Source organism: Myodes glareolus, chromosome 7 (assembly GCF_982192425.1).
Source record: "Myodes glareolus chromosome 7, mMyoGla1.1, whole genome shotgun sequence".
Lineage (NCBI taxonomy): Eukaryota > Metazoa > Chordata > Mammalia > Rodentia > Cricetidae > Myodes > Myodes glareolus.
This window is the reverse complement of record NC_142032.1, coordinates 101,640,663-101,661,186: the sequence shown is the minus strand read 5'-3', so window position 1 is coordinate 101,661,186 and position 20,524 is coordinate 101,640,663. Positions and strand designations below refer to the sequence as shown.

Genomic DNA, 20,524 nt, shown 5'->3' with positions numbered 1-20,524 from the left:
AGCTATTTGATGTTTGCTTATCTGTTCCAGAAGTGAATTAGTAATCATATATTTTTCTAAAAGTTATTTATTCTTTCTTCCATGTTTGCCAATAGATTTGTGTTTGTCACTGATTACAACACTCCAAGAAGTTCACACTAGAATAAAAAGACTTCAGATTAAGCGAAGTAAATTGCATGGAAATTAGGAATTATTTATGCTATCACCCAAGAGAGGCATGGTGACTTATGCCTGTAAACTTGGCACTTGGAAGGCAGCGGTAGAGGATCTTGAGATGACATTGTCCAGGCCCACTTAATAAGATCTTGCCATAAGCAAGCACCAAGAGCATGCCCTTCAGACATGTCATCACCTTTGCTACTAGGGAGAAATAGATCTTGAGTGCTTATACTACCCATTGGAGTCTTTAACTCTTTAACTTTATTTGTGTGTTTTTAGCCTCTACAGCATAATCATCCCGTTTATTTTTATTGTTGCTGTGGCACTACCTGGAAAATCTACACATGCAGAATATTTTGGGTGCTATTGATCGTAGGTAGAATCTTTTAAATCAACTGCTATCTAAAAAGTATTCAACTTGAGTAACTTATACCCTCTGAGCAAAATCTTCTCATTTTTCTTGTCCCTAGCCCCTGGAAGCCAGCACTCTACACTTTATTTCTATGAATCTACCTAAAATGCCTCACTTCTAATAGACTCATGCAGTACTTATCGATCTGTGGCAGACTCATTGTACCAAGACTAATGTTCTCCAGATCTCTTCTATATTGCAGCTTGTTTCAGAGATCATTACCCTTTAAAGCCCATGGTGTTTGCGGTATTTTTCTCTATTCTTTTATCTGTCCATGTTTGGGATTTCCAGATTTTGCTGCTCATGACTAATGTTGATGTTACCCAGGAGTGCAGATGCCTCTTCAGTATCCAGTGTCTTTAACTGATCACTGAGAAGTGGGATTACTCAATCTCAAGAAGTTATATTTTTAGTTTTAAAACCAATTTCTATGATATTTCTCTTAAGAATGAACAATTTTCAGTTTTTCAATTATGTACAAAAGTTAACATCCCTTCCCCTTCTTGACACTTTTGTTTCATAAAGGAGTCTCTGGCCCATTCTGGACAGTTGAGGATAACCCCTTGAACTTGGATCCTACTGCCCCCCTCCTAAATTCTGGGAGCACAGGTAGGTGCTCCTGTGCTTTTGAAAGTGGCCATCTACATGGTGTGCTGTCTTAGGAATACCTGTTTTACACGAGGTCTCAGACATTCACTGTAAGGAAAGGAGGCTGTGAAATGGGGGAACATGTAGGAGTAGAAGGGTGAGACTGAGGTGGGAATGATGTAAACACAATACTCATGTATGAAGTTCTCAAATACACTAAAAATAAATGCCAAAATAAGTGATAAACCACAGAATTAGCCAAAAGAAAAAGTTCTGAGGCTTAAATTTTTATCTTTAAAACAAAGTGAACATGATTTTAAGATCGTTATAATCGTTCTACTTTTTCTAAGAAAGTAATAGTTTTTATCACCAAGTTTGAGTTCAAGTGAAGTCTTTGTCTTAATTAGTCAGAAAACTGACTTTTCTCCCACTTACAGATACTCCAATAACTTTACATGAATATTTCTAAATGAGTGTCTCTCCCCCCTCACTCACACACGCACACACACAAATGAACACATGCACATATACACATGCACACATGCACTTACACATGCACGCACACACACATGCATACACACAGAGAGAGGAAATGCTGAATTGAAAAGTAATGTCAATCAAAATAAAAATCTGTGAATTTCAGTGTCTTAGACCTCAGCTGAAAGATAAGATTGACTTTTTTATTATTATTTCTTTTTCCAACGTAATATTTTTATTGGTTATTTGGGCCTTTCACATCAGGCACACCCATCATAATCATTTCCCCACCCTCCCAGGTCTGCTCCCACCCTTGTGACCACAAGAATAAGAATAAAAATAAGTATAATAAGTTGAAGAAAGAGGAGAAGAAGTACAATTTCCTCAGAGGTTGGTCCCTTAAAAAAAACAAAGTCCTTCCTTCCCCAACTTCACTCTGCAAAAGCTGTCAGTTGTCAGGGGCTACGCTTCCGTATCCTTCTTACAATTTTTAAGAGTTCTCTTTGATGAATGTTTCTTTTTTTGGTGTGTGTGTGTGTGTGTGTGTGTGTGTGTGTGTGTGTGTGTGTGTGTTTGTGTGTGTGGTGTGTGTGTGTGTGTGTCTTTCTCTCTCTGTGTGTGGCATATTTACTTGAAACTTTTCATTGATTGAGAGAAGAGCCTACCTCTGCATCTAAGGGGAAGTAACTTCTGCCCCCCTGTCAGTGTTTGATATTTGCCAAAGCGACTGATGTGGCTGGAATCACAGGACTGATGGGGGAACAAGTGATTTAATTCTTCTGAAAGGAGTGAGTCTGAGAGCAGGGCATCACGAGGATTAGGGTTTAAGGGAACAGCAAAAAAACCACTTTCTTTTTTGTTTTATTTTATTACTTAAAAAAATACCAATCCAAGCTGGGTGGTGGTGGCGCAAGCCTTTAATTTCAGCACTCAGGAGACAGAGGCAGGTGGATCTTTGTGAGTTCAAGGTCAGCCTGGTCTACAAGAGCTAGTTCCAAGACAGGCCCCAAAGCTACAGAAAAACCCTGATTCAAAAAAAAAAAAAACCAATCTAAATTCCCACTCCCTTTCCACAGCCTCCTACCCCATCCCCCTCCAATCATAAGAGAGGACAAGGCACCCTGACCTGTGGCAAGTCCAAGGCCCAACATCTAGGTTGAGCAAGGTATACATCCAAAGAGAATAAGGTCCCCAAAAGCCAGTACATGTAGTAGAGACAAATCCCAGTGCCACTGTCAGTGTCCCTTCAGTCTTCCCCAACTGTCAACCACATTTAGAGGGACTAGTTTGATCACATGCTTGTTCATCCCCAGTCCAGTTGGAATTGGTGAGCTCCAATTAGCTCAGGCAAACTGTCTTAAGTAGGTGAACCCCTCATGGGCTTGACTTCTTTGCTCATATTCTCACTTCTTCCACTCTTCAACTGGACCTTGGGAGCTCAGTCCAATGCTTTGATGTGGTTTTCTGCCCCTGTTTCATCTGTTGCTGGACGAAGGTTCTATGGTGATATTTAAGATAATCATCAGTCTGACTACAGGACAAAGCCAGTTCAGGCACCCTCTCCTCTATTGCTTAGGGTCTTATCTTGGGTCATCATTGTGGATTCCTGGGAACTTTTCTAGGGGCAGGTTTCTTGCTAACCCCATAATGGCTCCCGCAATCAAGATCTCTTTCCTTGCTCTCATCTCTGTTCTTCCTCCATCTCGACTGTCTCATTCCCTCAAGTTCTCCTCAACCTCTTCTCCCCTTCCATCTACCCCTTGCCCCCATGCATTGAAGACTACTTCCCACTTTCTCTTCTATCAGGTTCAGTGTGGTCAGATTTATATTGAGGTCTTTAATCCATTTGGACTTGAGTTTTATGCATGGCAATAGATATGGATCTATTTTCATTCTTCTACAGGTTGACATCCAGTTTTGCCAGCACCATTTGTTGAAAATGCTTTCTTTTTTCCGTTGTATAATTTTAGCTTCTTTGTCAAAAATCAGGTGTTCATAGGTGTGTGGATTAATACCTGGGTCTTCAATTCGATTTCATTGGTCAACGTCTCTGTTTTTATGCCAATACCACGTTGTTTTCATTACTATATCTCTGTAATAGAGCTTAATGTCAGGAATGGTAATGTCTCTGGAAGTTTTTTTTATTGTATAGGATTGTTTTGGCTATCCTGGGTTTTTTGTTTTTCCATATGAAGTTGATTATTGTTCTTTCAAGGTCTGTGAAGAATTGTGTTGGGATTTTTATGGGGATTGCATTGAATCTATAGATTGCTTTTCTTAGGATTGCCATTTTTAACTATGTTGATCCTTTCTATCCAAGAGCATGGGAGATCGTTCCATTTTCTGGTGTCTTCTTTCTTCAAAGACTTAAAGTTCTTGTCAAATAGGTCTTTCACTTCCTTGGTTAGTTTTACCCCAAGATATTTTATGTTATTTGTGGCTATTGTGAAAGGTGATGTTTCTTTGATTTCCCTCTCAGCTTCTTTATCATTTGTGTTTAGGATGGCTACTGATTTTTTTGGAGTTGATCTTGTGTCCTGCCACATCACTGAAGGTGCTCATCAGCTGTGGGAGCTCACTGATAGAGTTTCTGGTGTCACTTATGTACTCTATCATGTCATCTGCAAATAACAGAAGTTTAACTTCTTCCTTTCCAATTTGAATTCCCTTGAAGTCCTTATGTTGTCTTATTGCTATTGCTAAAACTTCAAGAACTATGTTGAAGAGAAATGGAGAGAGTGGACAGCCTTATATTGTTCCTGATTTTAGTGGAATCACTTTGAGTTTCTCTCCATTTAATTTGATGATGGCTGTAGGCTTGCTGTATATTGCTTTCATTGTATTTATATATGATCCTTGTATCCCTAATCTCTCCAAGTCCTTTATTATTAAGGGGTGTTGGATTTTGTCAAATGCTTTATCAGCATATAATGAAATGATTATATGTTTTTTCTTTCAGTTTATTTATATAATAGATTACATTGATAGATTTTTATATGTTGAAAAAGTCCTGCATTCTGGTATGAAGCCTATTGGATAATTTTTTTGATGATTTTTTTATGTATTCTTGGATTTGGTTTGCGATTATTTTTTGAGAATTTTTGCATCCATGTTCATGAGTGAGATTGGTTTGTAATTCTTTCTTGGTTGAGTCTTTGTGCAGTTTTGGTATCAGCGTAACTGTAGCCTCATAAAAAGTTTGGCAGTGACCCTTCTGTTTCTATTATGTGGAGCACTTTGAGGTGTATAGGTATTAGCTCTTTTTGAAAGTTCTGGTAGAATTCTGCACTAAAACCATCTGGCCCTGGGAGTTTTCAGGTTGGGAGGTTTTTGATGACAGCTTCTATTTCCTTTCAGCTTATAGGTCTATTTAAATTGCTTACCTGATCTTGATTTAATTTTGGTATATTGTCCACTTTTTTTTTTTTACATTTTCCAATTTTGTGGATTACAGGTTTTTGCATTAAGGCCTAATGATTCTCTGAATTTCCTCAGTGTCTGTTTTAATGTCCCCTTTACATTTCTGATCTTGTTAATTTGGATGTTCTCTCTCTGCCTTTTGGTTAATTTGGATAAGAGTTTGTTTATTTTCTTGTTTATTTTCTCAAAGAAACTGCTCTTTGTCTCATTGATTCTTTGTATTGTTTTCTGTGTTTCTATTTTGTTGATTTTAGTCCTCAATTTGATTATTTCTTGTCTTTCACTCTTCCTGGGTGAGTCTTCTTTTTTTTCTAGAGCTTTCAGGTGTGCTGTTAAGTCATGAGTGTGAGCTTTCTTTGTTTTCTTTATGTGGTCACTTAGTGCTATGAATTTTCCTCTTAGCACTGCTTTCATAGTGTCTCATAGGTTTGGATATATTATTGCTTGCTTCATTTTCATTGAATTCAAGGAAGATTTTAATTTCTTTCTTTATTTCTTCCTTGTTCCAGGGGTGGTTCAGTAGTTGACTGTTCAGCTTCCCTGAGTTTGAGGGTTTTCTGGGAGTAGTATTGTTGTTAAATTCTTACTTTACTCCATGAACTGATAAGACACAGGGGATTACTCCAATTTTTTGTATCTATGGAGGTTTGCTTTGTTACCAACTATGTGATCAATTTTAGAGAAGGTACCATGAGGTGCTGAGAAGAAGGAATATTCTTTTTTGATTGGGTAGAATGCTCTATAGATGACTGTTAAGTCCGTTTGATTCATTATATCTGTTAGTTCTCTTATTTCTCTGTTAAGTTTCTGCCTGGTTGACCTGTCCATTGGCGAGAGAGGAGTATTGACATCTATTATTAGTGTGTGGGGTTTGATGTGTGATTCAAGTTTCAGTAATGTTTCTTTTACATATGTGGGTGCTCTTGCATAGGTATTCAGGATTGAGACTTTATTGTTTCTCTTATGAGTATAAAGTGCTCTTTTCCATCTCTTCTGATTAATTTAAGTTTGAAATCAATGTTGTTAGATATTAGGATAGCCAAACCTGCTTGTTTAAAGACACAGTTTCTAATGCAAGTGCAGAATCATGACCACGAAGATGAAAATGACTCAGGGGCACACAGTTAAGCATTTCCTCAGACCTAAGCTGAAAGCCACTGCAGATGCCTGACAAAATAGCTAATAGAATATATAAAATACATGAATAGGTTATTTCTGAAAACTAACAGTAGAGCCCAAATATTCAACTTACCTATATGTTATGATTTCTCAGAGAGAGATGGAGAGATTTGTGTTGAACCCAAATTATCCCATAGGGTCTTAATGCTCATGGGAGTGGTGGAATGTTAAGGGGTGAGCTGTGCAGGACAGATTTGTTTCTAAGTGACATACCCTTAAGACTGATCATGGAATAATTCCTCCCATATTTTTTTCTTTTCAATTCTTGATTACTTTCTATAAAATGCTCCTATCATGTTGAGCTGCCGTGGAACTGAAGCAACAAAGGTGCTTAGCCGTGAACTGAAACCTTGTAAACAGCCTAGAGAAACTTTGCTTCTCCATAAGCCTCATTGGAAGGCAATATCACAATACTCAAACGTTTTCAGTTTTGATCACTACCTATTTTCTTCTACTCCAAAACCACAGAACTGTCACACCTTTAGCTGACTCTTCTGCTTATGTCCAGAGTCACAACTTTTCATTGTTGACTTCCTCAGGGTCATTTGCAGGCTTTATTGTTGAGACATATCTAATTTTAGCTCATATCCATCACACAAGGGGACACTGTAACACACACATCAATGAATAGAAGGGGCAGACATTTACATTATAGTCAAACATGCTGAAGAGGAAAATGTGGCTTAGGAAGCTTCAGACACAATATAAAGTAGCTCCCTCAGTCCTTCTGATTGACACATTTACAGAGAAAGGAGACTCCATTTCACTCTGACATTAATATTCCTTTGAACAGTAGAAAACCACGGCTTCCGCTAAGGCGATTTCTGCTCCAGGGACTTTCCACAAGCTTCCAGTGAGTTGTTAGCTCCTAGTGAGGTCATCCTCACATCTTCGTTCTGCAGGCAGAATTTTCCTTAAACATAATTAGGTTTCCAATTACTACCTGTGTAGGCAGAGCTTCTCCTTCTGTCATCGATGGTGGGTTATTTATGCAGAGTTATTGGTTCTTTTCTAATATTTAGATGTCTTTACACTGAGAGTTGTTATATATTTATTCAGTCATGATTAGAAAACCCTAATACTGTCTGTTTTATTCTTCTCTTTTCACTGGGCATGAATGGACTGCAGAAATTGAGAAGTTATGAATAGTAGGGCCAATTAACGTTTATTGCTCAGAGATACCTGTCAGCCATGTCCAACACCATAGAACTGGAAGACACTTTTATTACCTATTAACACTTTATTATATGTTTGTACTTTATGTGTACGTGTGCTTGTGTTTGTAAGCATGTGTGTACATACATGTGAATACTTGAACATGTATCATAGATGTGGAAGGAAGTCAAATGATGACTTGCCGAACTAGGTTATCTCCTTCTACCCTGTGGGTTCTTGGGATTGAACACAGGTCACCAGGCTTGACTTCATTGTCCTTTACCTAATGAGCCATCTTGCCAGTTCTCGCTACCTAATTTATTCTCCTTTCCAATGTGTGTACACAGACACCCATACATAATACCGCACGGATCTTCTGAATACCTGGGTCTCCTCACAGATGTTAGTGCTGCTTCCTCCCCCAGTAGACCTGTGTTCAGTTTGACATCAAATATAATAGCAAATGGTTTGGCCTTTCTACTAAAGATGAAGGACAGGAACTTGTTCTCCAGTGTTCCTAAATGCATGGTGTGTAGTAGAGACTGGAAGCATTTCTGTTCTTGTCATTACAGGATGTGCACCTGTCCCCCTAGAGCATCTGCTTCCTCAAGTCACTATGCTGTACTTCAACCAGAGCACTGCCTACCCAACAGTCTTCTTCCTCACTGGCATTCCTGGTCTTGAGACCTCTCAAGCCTGGCTCTCCATCCCTTTCTGCTGCCTGTATGCCATCGCCATCTCTGGGAACGGCATGATCCTCTTTGTCATCATCACCGAGTCAAGCCTCCACGAACCCATGTACTATTTCCTGTCCATGCTGTCCTTCACAGACCTGGGTCTGTGCTTTTCTACGTTGGTAACTGTGTTGGGCATCTTCTGGTTCAATGTTCGAGAAATTAGCTTTGATGCCTGCATTGGCCAAATGTTCTTTATCCATGGCTTTACATTCATGGAGTCTTCAGTCCTCCTAGTGATGGCTTTTGACCGTTTTATTGCCATCTGTAACCCACTGAGATATGCTATGATCTTAACCACCTCACGGATCATTGCGGCAGGGTTTGTAATTGTAATTAGGGGGACCACGGCTCTTGTTCCTTTACTCCTGCTCCTCAAGCGTCTGTCTTTTTGTCGAAGTCATGTTCTCCATCATTCCTACTGCTTCCATCCTGACGTGATGAAGCTTTCTTGTTCAGACACTAAGGTCAACAGTGCCTTTGGCTTAGTCACTGTCATCTCTACTGCAGGCTTGGACTCTGTCTTGATCCTTCTCTCTTATGTTCTGATCATCCGCTCTGTGCTCTCCATTGCATCCAAGGAGGAGCGGAAAAAGGCGTTTGGCACCTGTGTCTCACATCTCAGTGCTGTTGCCATCTTCTACATCCCTATGATCAGCCTTTCATTGGTGCACAGATTTGCAAAACATGCGCCTCCATTTGTTCACACTTTAATTGCCAATGTTTATCTCCTCATCCCTCCTGTAATGAATCCCATAATCTATAGTGTGAAGACCAAACAAATTCGCAAGGCTGTGATTAAAGTGTTCTTCATTAAGCCATCTTAGAAAAGTTTTAGTTTATTAGCTCTTAAGACACCTTGATATACCATGTTTTGCAGATGACCATGGAGGCTCGCCCTTTCTGATGGAGTATGGATGCGGGGTGGATAAAGGGGGGAAGAGGGAAAGTGCGGGTTTGTGTGGGAGGAGAGGATGAAGAGGAGGCCATGGTCGGTCATAAAATAAAGTAATAAAGTAAAAAAGAGTCTTCCCTAAGTTTCTGTGTTTGATTATTCACTTGTGTGATTTATCCTGTAACTTGAAAGAGTCTGTTAATTGTTTTCTTTGTTTGTTTTTAGAGTCAGCTCTTCATGGCACACACCTGTTATCCCAAGCACTCAGAAGGCAAACACAGGCAGATCTCTTTTTATTTGAGGCCAGCGTGTTCTACTCAGAGAGTTCCATGACAGTTTTTTTGACACACAAACCCTGTCTCAAAAAACAAAAACAAGGTCCCCATGGTCCCAATTTACTCAGGAGATCTTGTCTTTTCCTACTCACATTGTAGATTACATCTATGTATGTCTCTCTTAGGCTCCAAAAGGAGGGGAAAGGCAGGGAGGGGAACAGAGAAAAATGTAGAGCTCAATAAAAATCAATAAATAAACAAAAATAAAAACAAGAGGGAAAAATTAATACTTTTTTATTCTGACAATTATGTAATTTTCTGCCTATAAATTTTAGATCATGGTTTCCCTAATGACAGAGATAATATGTTTCATAGTTATTGTCCTATTATTACTTCTGTACATGATACAACATGGTTAAATCAAGTTTATGGTTACTTATAAATTGATTTTAGTCTTCTAGATTATGTACCTATTAATGGCTCATATAATATAGATACCAATAAACATGTATTTCAATATTTGTATACGTTACATAGTATTGAAAATAATGATTATTATTGCCAATCAAATATTCATGGTTGACTATGATGAAATAGTAGAATTAAGCAGTGAGAACAAAGTGTTAGAAATTAGTACTTTTCTAGTTCTTTAAAGAGGACTTGCGATCTCTTTGTTAAATGAATTAATATTTCAATTTTACAAGATACGGTGACTTTTTGTGTAAAATGAATCCACAGGAACACTCCTACTGAGTGACATTGTTGCACAACTGAATCATAAAGAAACTAAAGTTTTATCTCATAATTATACAATTATTTCAGCTTGAAATAATTTAACTTGAAGTTTAAAAATATTATATAGAAGATGAAACTGCTTACCTAGTTTTATCAATATTCACTAAATACATATACTGAATTATCATCTTGTATGCCATAATATCCTAATTAAAATGATTAATAAAAACTAAATATTATGATTGATCTCTAATTTTGGGCTGTAGATTCTGAGGGAAAAAGAGTGTTCTTTTTTCTGTATTTCTCTAGTGAAAATTTTGGAACATGTTATCTATGGGCTGGTAATGACGGCATCTTTCTGAAGTTTGCAGAGTCATGAAATCACAGCAACTATGTTTCCCTGCCCAAGACCTACACAGGATCAGGATACTCAACATTCCAACATGGGTAGGGGCTTTTACAAATGTGATTTTGTAGGAGATTCTCAGACCTGGGAAGAGAGACTCAAAGCATCTGTTTCCTCACAGATACTAACGAGTGTGCAGTGATGTCGATGGGAAGAACACCATTAAGTAGAATAAGCCCATGGGAGCCTCATCTTCTGAGGTCCACATCATCTCCCTCTGGGGTTTTCTATTGAAGAGATTTCAGAAAGTCTGAGACAGGTCTCCCCATGCATTCTCTGTATCCTTGAGCAGAATACCTCAGCTCCTCAGCCCTCTTCTCCAGAAAGGATTGAAAGAACAACCTGTGTACTTGTAAGTAAAGCTGTTGCATTCAGGAAAACAATATATTTTACCTCTGCTGTTTCTTGTAAGAATAAAAAGATTCCATTAACTTCAGGGAGGTCCTCTTGATTCCCAAGGAAACCCAGGAAAATCAGAAACTTGCAGATTTGGCCATACATTCTGAGAGAGTTTAGTTGTGGTACATTAAGGTTGTCTTGCTGTGTAGAGGTGAGAGCATTTATACAGTTCTGAGTTTTTTGGAGCATGCAGAACTGCCGTCCAGCGTCAGCTGCTGCTCCTGCCCTGTGTGCCCCGCTCCCTCCATTGTCATCTTCCTTGTCACCGTCACACACCTCCTGTATTCCATTTGCTTGCTATCACTGATTCTTTACAAGTGCTGCCATTTTTGACCCCCACATACCATCGCTGACCAACCAAACTTCATAAATGTGAACTCGTATGTACTCACTGGAAAAACTGATTTAGTTGATGGAAGAAATTTCAAGGAACCTAGGGTTGCCCAGAATTCCAACAATTTTGGTGAATCATTAGCCAGAAAGGAGACAACTGAAGGTAGCTCAGCATAGAACCTTTAATACTGTGTCATAGTTTACATGAGATACGATCATCTTAATGTAAGTAGACCACTGTCAACAAGTGGTTGAGCAGAGAAGAGATACTTATGCAGTACTAAACCAGGATCATCTGTGAACAATTCCAAATTTCACACACACAGACACACAAACACACACACACACACACACAGTCACCTGGAGTTGACAGATGGTGTTGGAAATTATGAATAAGGTCCATGTGTCAAATTAGACATTTCTGGTACAGGACATGGGGATATATGTCAGTTGGTAGCATGCACAAAGCCCTGGTTTTGCATAAATGAGATGTGGTGGCAAACCAGGATGAAGTGGTTGTATTGTTGTAATTCCAGTACTCTAGAACTGGAGGCAGAAGGATCAGAAATTCAAGGTAATTTTTGGTCACACAGAGAGTTTGAGGCCTGGTAAATATATGAGACTCAGTCCCATTTTGTGCGAGGGACTTGGGAAGACAGCTCAGTGTGTCGGAGCTGGTGCTATGTAAGAATGGTAAGTGAAGTCTGTACCTCTGGTACCGTGTAAAAACCCAACACCTGGAGGATGAACGGTGGGTGTGTTGAGGCTTCCTAACTGCCAGCCTTGCCCCAGGCTCAGTGAGAGACCTTGTTTGAAGAGAATAAGATGAAGGGTGATAGAGAACACAGCTGAAGTCCTGCTCTGTCACATGTATGTGCATGCACAGGCAACCTCCACAAGCATGTGAATACATTAACACAGACACACAGACACACACAGACACAGACACACACACACACACACACACACACACACACAAAACCTTCAGACTTTACTTTTCTTAGCTGTGTAATTTGAATAAGAGATTTTGAAGGACTGGAGAGGGGGAGTCTGAAGGCCATACAGTGAGGTCCGTAGGTAGGTTCATAATAATTTATCAGTTATTTTCATTTCCTATGATATAACTGAAAGTTTTAATGAGTAATGATGAGAGCCTGGAGAGAGGACTCAGTGGTCCAGAGGACATAAAATTGTTACTGAGTTCCCAAGTTTAGTTTACAGCACCCATGGTGAGGGGACCACAACAGGCTGTACATAACTCCAAATCCAGGGGGACCCAATGGCTGTGGCCTCTGTGGTCACCTGCACTTGCAAGCACAGCCCCACCCACTACACACTCTCACATGCCACGTAATCAAAAATAAGATGCAACCTTTGAAAAGGACGTAATGACAATAAGCACGTGTCCTCCTATCACCAGCTTATTTGATTTGCAGAGGTATGTTTTCAGAAGACACGATCAAGCAATAGAATAACCATTAGTCTGTGTGGATGACTCTGAAAAACACGTAACTCCAGAGCAAGAAGTGTTTCCTTATGGTTTGTCCTAGTGAAGGTAATATCATTGAGTGTTTCCATAACCAGAAAATTATGTTGGATTTATAATAACTCTGGATCATATAGAAAGTCTAAAGGGCTTAGTCTCTTTCAGAAAAGATAGAACTATATCATTTAAGTCAGTCACATCATGTGTGGCTGGTCAAGTAAGGGAAACTTCAGGTAGAGTTTGTCAGAGTTTTCTGTTTGCCAGTTTGTGAAAACAGCTCGTCTACAGTGCAGAGATACTGAGTTTGACTTCGTGATGGAGCCAGAGAAGAGTGCTGCAGGGACAGGAGTCGGGAGATGTGGTTTACAGAGCCCCGACCCGTGTCAGTGAAAAATGTCTGGGAACCGGGAACACAGGCAAAAAAACAATTTACAGCAATATTTCTACACTTCTTGCAGAACTGCTTCAAGTGTTATATAAAGTAGTGATCTTGAAACTAGAGAAAAAGGATGTTCACTAAGTGAATATACATACACATATATCCACATTAAAACAATTAAGGAGAGGTCCTGAATTTGAAAGCGAGCTTGGAGGTGTATGTGGGAGTTTGGAGGGAGGAAAGGAAAAGATGGAATGTTATAATTATGTTATAATCTCAAACATAAAAGAAATAATAAAAAAAGGTTTGGAGAATTGATGGCTCAGTTAATTGTGGTATGTAGATTTCCTTCAGGTCAGTAAAGTTTACTATTCACCCCGGATTATTTGTTCTGTATGAGAACAACCTCTTGGTTCCCTTGGCGTGAGCAAGGCACGCTAATGTAGTGAGTAACCACCGCAGTGAACATGTATATTAGACTAAGTTGAGTTTCACTCATGCAGAAAGGGTCTTTGGTAGCTTTACATCAAGTCAGCCTAAACACAGATAGTCCTGAGTTCTGTGTCCTAATCACAGGAGCTTCTGGTGGCAAGGTGAAGCTGCGGGGGTGGGGGTGGGGTGGGGGGGGGTGGGGGTGGGGGTAGGGGAGTGGGTGGATTTGAAGAGGTACAGCATCATGCTGTGAGAGGACCAAGTGCATGAGACTGAAGGTGGGACTAGGACGCAGGAGTCTCCTCCTCCAGTCGCTAGTCAGCAGGAAACTGGAGACCTCAAATTTGTACCACAAAGATTTAATTTCTGTTCATATCCTGGAGAGGACTGCAGCTCCTGGTGAAGTTTGTCTGTGATGAGAAGTGAGGCTCTGCTCTGTCAGATTCTGAGTTGAGAGGCTTGTTTTGTACTGGTATAGCACGGAATTGTAAGGAATGTTCCTTGTTTCAAACCACTGAAGTCTCCATACATTCAGATGTAGCCACAGGCCTCATGCAGGAGAATTTGCATGTCAGTCAATGCCAGAGGCCAGATTTTTGCTGCATGTGTGAACCATTGTAGAAAATGAAGACAGGCAGCCTACTGTGAGTGGTATAAGAGCAGGAGAACAAAGAGAAGGACAAGTACTTTAATATTGAATTTAGGTTGCCAAGGGAGTCGATATTATTGTGTAGATATTTGCTATGACATGTTTTCATTTCCTTTCTGTCTCTCTCCTCCCCTCTCCCTCCCTTCCTCCCTTCCTTCCTCCATCCCTCTCTCTCTCCCTCTCTTCCTTCTTTCCTTCCTATCTTCTTCCCTCCTTCCTCCTTTCCTACCTCTTTTTCTCTTTTTATTTTCTGATATTTGGACAGAACCCAGAGCTTCACACATACCAGGTAAGTGCTCTACAGCGGAGTCACTCTCAGACCCTCCTTAACCTTGGACATTGTCTCTCATATACTGCCATTCAGACATATTGTGTCTTTTACACCCTAAGGGTATTTAAATCCATCTAGAAGGCCACAGTTTCTGAATTTTAATCTATCACCTTCTGCGTCCCGCTCAAATCTGTGAAATCCCACTCTCTGATACGAGTGCACGCTTCCTGTACCGAACTGCGAGTCTGGATCAACATCCTAGGAGTTAAACAGACACACACACAGAGACCAGGATCATTTGCCCAAAGGGTAAATGTCAACTTTATTCAGCACATGTTGGGTTTATATACTTGGGGGTAAAAGGACGAGAGCCCCCTCCCACCTGGGAATGAGATCATATTGTTGGCCGCCTGGCGCCAATGGCTGGAGCTTCCATATAAGGGGTATCGAGTTGGGAACCCTGACAGACAGATGGGAGGAGATTTAGGGTGCCTATGAGGACCCTCCATAGCAGGTGAAATTATCATAGCAATGTCGGAAGCAAGGCTCTAAACTAATTCCCTCCGGCTGGCAAAATCGAGCAGGGGAAGCTAAACTGGTTAGCATAAACATTTCTTGCATCCTATGTTTTGGCCTCGAGGAACAGGAAAGACAGGGCCCTACACTTCTGTACAAATATTTTTCATATACTCAGAGAAATGTTTTGAAGCTTTTTCAGAAACTCTCTCACAACTACTGAATTCATAGTGCATTCTCACCGCCATGCATCCTTGCATTCTCACAACTACTGAATTCATAACGCATTCCCACCCCCATGCATCCTTGCATTCTCACAACTACTAAGTTCATAATGCAGTCCTACTCCATGCATCCTTGCATTCTCACAACTACTGAATTCATAGTGCAGTCCTACCCCATGCATCCTTGCATTCTCACAACTAATGAATTCATAAAGCATTCCCACTGCCGTGCATCCTTGCATTTTGTTTGTTTACATATTCATTTGTTTATGACAAAACCCATTTTCCCTGTCTTTAAGGGCAGGTTCAGCATGTGATTTGCTTCTTTTTATTATTTTGAATACAGATCACATCATTTATATTTGCTGTTAAACTAAACCCACATCCAAAGCTGACTGGCGAGGCAGACAGCAGTGTGCTCTGCAAAGTAGCAACAGAACATTGATTAACTTATAGACATGCATACAGGACAGTGGATTTCATTGTGATGTTTTGTGTCATTATCACTGTGGTTTGCTCACATTCACTTGTTTGCTTTTTGTATCTCAGACAGTCTCTTTCTAATATGTATACACATACACACACATATATGTATATTACATGCTCATATATAGCTATATGCCAGGTAATGGTGGTGTTCACTTTTAATCCTGGCAGTTGTGTGTGTCTGAGTCCAAGGTCAGCCTGGTTTACAGAGTGAGTTCCAGGACACTCAGGGCTACACAGAGAAACACTTTGTGTAGCACATAAACAAACAAACAAAAAACCATCAAAACAAAACAAGAAACAAAATGTCTTGCATGTATGTATTCTGCATAAATTCCAAGTGTAAGAGAAAATGTGTCATTCTGAATGTCTTATTTTTTTAACATGATGATTTCCAATTATAGTCATTTCAGTGAAAATAGCTTAATCATGTTCTTTGTGGCTGAATAAAGCTCCTTTGTGATGCTGGAGATGGCACAGCAGTTACAGGCACACACTGCTTTGCAGAGACTCTGGGTTCAGTTCTCAGCACTGATGTGTAGTTCACCAGCCTGTTGCTCCAGCTCCTGGGGAACCTTTCAGTGGTCATCTGTACCCATGTACTCAAACCCACCCTCTCATTCTCTCTCTCTCTCTCTCTCTCTCTCTCTCTCTCTCTCTCTCTCTCACACACACACACACACACACAAACACACTCCAAAATAATTGAAATAATAAATAATCAAAAAACTCAGTTACACATGTATGCTGTAGGAGCAGGGCTTGTTCTATGTGTCTGGAAACTGGAAGAATGAATTAGAAGAAAATATGATTACAGATTAAAAAGAGCTTAAATGAGGAAGAAACTCATGGGGAAACATTGCCTAGTCATCCTTAGATAATATTTCTGTTGCTCATTTGTCTGACAGAAAGGGAAGTAGGTATGTAGAGACATATAGGAAACGACATAGGGAAAGAGATTACATAACCTTAAACTTTAATTTACTACCTAGCAGCAAACAACTCCTATCAACAGAGCTCTGCTGAGATTTCCACAGATGTTGGCAGGCTAATCATTACAGAATCCAACGGATCAGGGGTAACACTGTCCTGTTAGAGATGAGGAAACTGAGGCACAGTGCAGTGCAGCCATTTGTCACACGGCAAATGTCAGAGCAGTTGAACCCACTCAAAGTTTACAGCATTCCATCAAAAGAACTTGGCTTCCAAAGCAGCATAAAAGTTCAAAATGCAAATTTTAATAATATTTATACTGAGAATTCCCCATACTCCATTCTGGTTGTGTGTCCTAATTCCTCATACATACACTATGTTTGAAACTGCTCAGGTACAAATGTAACATTGTAAATGAACCATAAGAATCATTGCATTTGCTGCTTGCTATTCATATGAAATTCCATATAATTTTAAATGTCTTTTAATTGATTTATATTTTTATTTAAGAAGAAATAAGCAAACATATTATTCATTATTTATTAAATTTATGGATATAAATAACATTGAATGCCCTTGTCTTCTTATATTATTATTTGCACTGTTTGTATAACTAGAGGGTTTCAGCATGGCACAGCCATGCAGGCACACAGTGTATTTTAATCAGATTCTCTCTGTAACTGCCTTCTCCCTTTGCTGCTACTCTAGTCACAGCCTCTAAGATACACATCTTATGCTCTGTCTTATGCGTTCATATGTTTCTAGAGACGCATACAAGGGAGAGAACACATGTGGTTCTCTCCTTTCCTAGTCTGGCTTAATTCACTTAATATATTATTTTTGTATAAAGTGTCATCCTTATGTAATTCTTCATTTCTTGACTTTGGCCCCTTAAAGGAGTATTCTCAGTTGACCCCTCAGTTTTCTTCCTCTGTTTTGATAAGCTATTTCAATGGCTATTGTCTTTCAGAAATGTTTACTAGTGAAGTGATCCACTTTGGACTGAGTGCATCATAAATCAATCTATATTATCATTGCAGGATACTTAACTGAAAATACTGATTTGAATTGAATATGTCAACTCTCCAGAACACCTCATCTTCTTCCATCATTTTCCTGCTCACTGGTGTGCCTGGACTGGAAGCCTACCACACCTGGATCTCCATCCCCTTCTGCTTTCTCTACGCAACTGCCCTCTCAGGGAACAGCCTGATTCTCTTCGTCATTATCAATCAGCCCAGCCTCCACGAGCCCATGTATTATTTCCTCTCCATGCTGTCCACCGCTGACCTCGGACTGTCCATATCCACTCTGGCCACCATGCTGGGGATATTCTGGTTCAATGCCAGGGAGATCAGCTTCAATGCCTGCTTGTCACAGATGTTCTTCATCCAACTCTTCACTGTCATGGAGTCCTCAGTGCTATTGGCCATGGCTTTTGATCGCTATGTGGCCATCTCCAATCCTCTTAGATATGCCTCTGTCTTAACTGATCTTAAAGTGGTAGCGATCGGAGCAGCAGTTGTTGTGCGCGGAACACTGATTCAGATGCCCCTGGCAGTGCTCCTGAAGAGACTGTCCTACTGCCGCAGCCATGTGCTCCGCCACTCCTACTGCTTCCACCCTGACGTCATGAAGCTCTCATGCACAGACACCAGGGTCAACAGTGCAGTTGGGCTCACTGCCCTGATCTCCACTGCTGGAGTGGATTCTGTCTTCATCCTCCTTTCCTATGTCTTGATTATTAGAACTGTCCTTAGCATTGCTTCCCCAGAAGAGAGGAAGAAAGCCTTCAGCACGTGCATCTCCCATATTGGAGCTGTGGCTGTGTTCTATATTCCACTGCTCAGTCTGTCCTTTGTCCATAGATTTGCGAAACGAGCCCCACCCTATGTCCATACTCTGGTTGCCAATGCTTACTTACTGACCCCTCCTGTCCTGAACCCCATCATCTATAGTGTGAAGACCAAGCAGATACGCAAGGCTGTGCTGAAAGTTCTTCGTTCCAGCATGGCAAAAAGTTAGACGGTCACTTCATATGTTTTCTGCTCGTTGTCACTCTGTGGACGAGGAACCTTTTAGGAGGTTACAATGATGAAAACCATGCTTGTTTAGAGAGTTACCTAAGTGATAGATGATCTAAGAGAGAATAAACTGCAGATTTTCAAACATATCAGTGTTCCCTAAAATGTCATAATATTATTGATGTCTTGTATTCAGGATTAAAGATTTCAATAATGTTGATAACAATGTTTCAATAACGGTTTTATCACTTATTTAATTGGAAAAGGCTATGTGTTTGCTCATTGATTTAAATTTCTTCCTATTGAGAGAAATGGCATCACTTCTCTTCATAATTTGGATTAATATGTATTATTAATCCAAATTACCAGATGTTATCACCTTGATGGCTGTCCTTGTCCATTATTACTTAATTGTATAAATATCCTCACTTTTTCTTTATTTCTGAGTCTAAAACCTTCTATTTACAAGGTAATTTTGCCATCAGGAGTCTAACAATACGGTCAATCCTATAAAAAATAACTTTTAAATTCATTCAGGGTATGGTGAGTGGGAGGTTGGGGGAGGATACCTCTCTTCCACTTATGCTGCCACATGCCACATGGGTAATGGGGTCAGCTGTCTCTTGCTCATAACATTAGGGTTGCATCACCCTCAGCTCTGACTATGGAACACCTGTGCTGTGATGTCTAGGTGAGGTGCATTTCTCATTTCCCAAACGGTGCACCTGGTCAAAGGGCAAGAGGTAAGGAGCGGGGACATCCCCCCCACACCTCCATATGACACACAAATAGCGGGAACACCCCCCCCACACACACACACCTCCATATGACACACAAGTAGCGGGGACAGCTCTCCTATGCTCACAGTCTCAGGGCTGGCTCACCCTTATCACTGTCAACAAGGTTGGCTCTATAGTGTTACCCAGGTGAGGGTCAGGGCCTGCTCTCCCAAGTATTGCAGTTGCTGGGGAGCAGGGACAACTCTTCAGCTCTTTTGACGTCAGGGCCAGTTCTCCCACCTGGCTCTGGCATTGATGAATTCGAGGGGGCCACTCTCCCTCTCTTATGCCACCACAGGACAGATGAGTAATAGTGTCAGTCTCCAGGGCTCACTCTCCTGGATTGACTCACCCACACCTCTGCCAACAGGGTTGGCTCCATAGTGTTGCTCAGGCATGGTACAGGCTGCTCTCCTGAGTGTTGCAACAGTGGGGGTCTCATCCTTATGACTACAGGGCCAACTCTTCCGTCTGCTTCAGGCATTAATGGGCAGGGGAAAATATTTTACTATACATTTTTGTACTTGTTTTGGATCTTCAGGTAAAGTTTTAGTTTGTGAGTATATCTCTGAGAGTTTGGATTGGAAGATAGAAATCATGTCCTCGATGAACACAGGGATTATTTAATTCAAAACCTTGCACACATTAGATGGCAAAAATGCAAAGGAAATGGAAACCATAAAACAATAACAATGATGTTTCCTGTATATGGAAACAAAGTGAGGAATTCAGCATCATTAAGATCTTTTAATAGCAATTCACTCTAGAGCTAAGGTTATATCCTATAATTGTATGTTACTATGAGGTACTTAGGGACTTAGATAATGGTTCATCTTGAGTCAAGAACTCGCATCAGAAGAAACATTTCTTTGTTACAGTTTTTTTGTCGAGAGAATTTCCTATGGATGTGGACTTGAGTTGTTAAAAAGGAAATAGGAGTGCCACTTCTTCTTCCCTATACTTACATACTCTTTATAAATATAAAAATATAGATATTTATATAAATATATATTTAATAAGTATAAATATATGAAATAAATAACTGAAAGAAGTATATAATTAAAATCTTTAGTATTTGAGTACACATCACAGTATAGTTTAGAAAGCACTTTCACATGTATTATATAATTTTATATTCATAACAACTATGAAGGACAGAGAATCAAGAAAGATTATTT

At 40.0% G+C, this 20,524-nt stretch overlaps 2 protein-coding genes across 2 annotated transcripts; both read left to right on the top strand.

The window, feature by feature from the left end:
• Positions 1–8,006: 8,006 nt before the first annotated feature.
• LOC125397279 (olfactory receptor OR51C1-like) lies at positions 8,007–8,951 on the top strand. The gene has a single exon (XM_085692644.2). It carries the CDS (start codon positions 8,007–8,009, stop codon positions 8,949–8,951), a length of 945 nt encoding a protein of 314 aa, XP_085548770.2.
• Positions 8,952–17,617: 8,666 nt separating this feature from the next.
• On the top strand, positions 17,618–18,568 carry LOC125397302 (olfactory receptor OR51C1-like). The gene has a single exon (XM_048429609.3). It carries the CDS (start codon positions 17,618–17,620, stop codon positions 18,566–18,568), a length of 951 nt encoding a protein of 316 aa, XP_048285566.1.
• Positions 18,569–20,524: the final 1,956 nt, after the last annotated feature.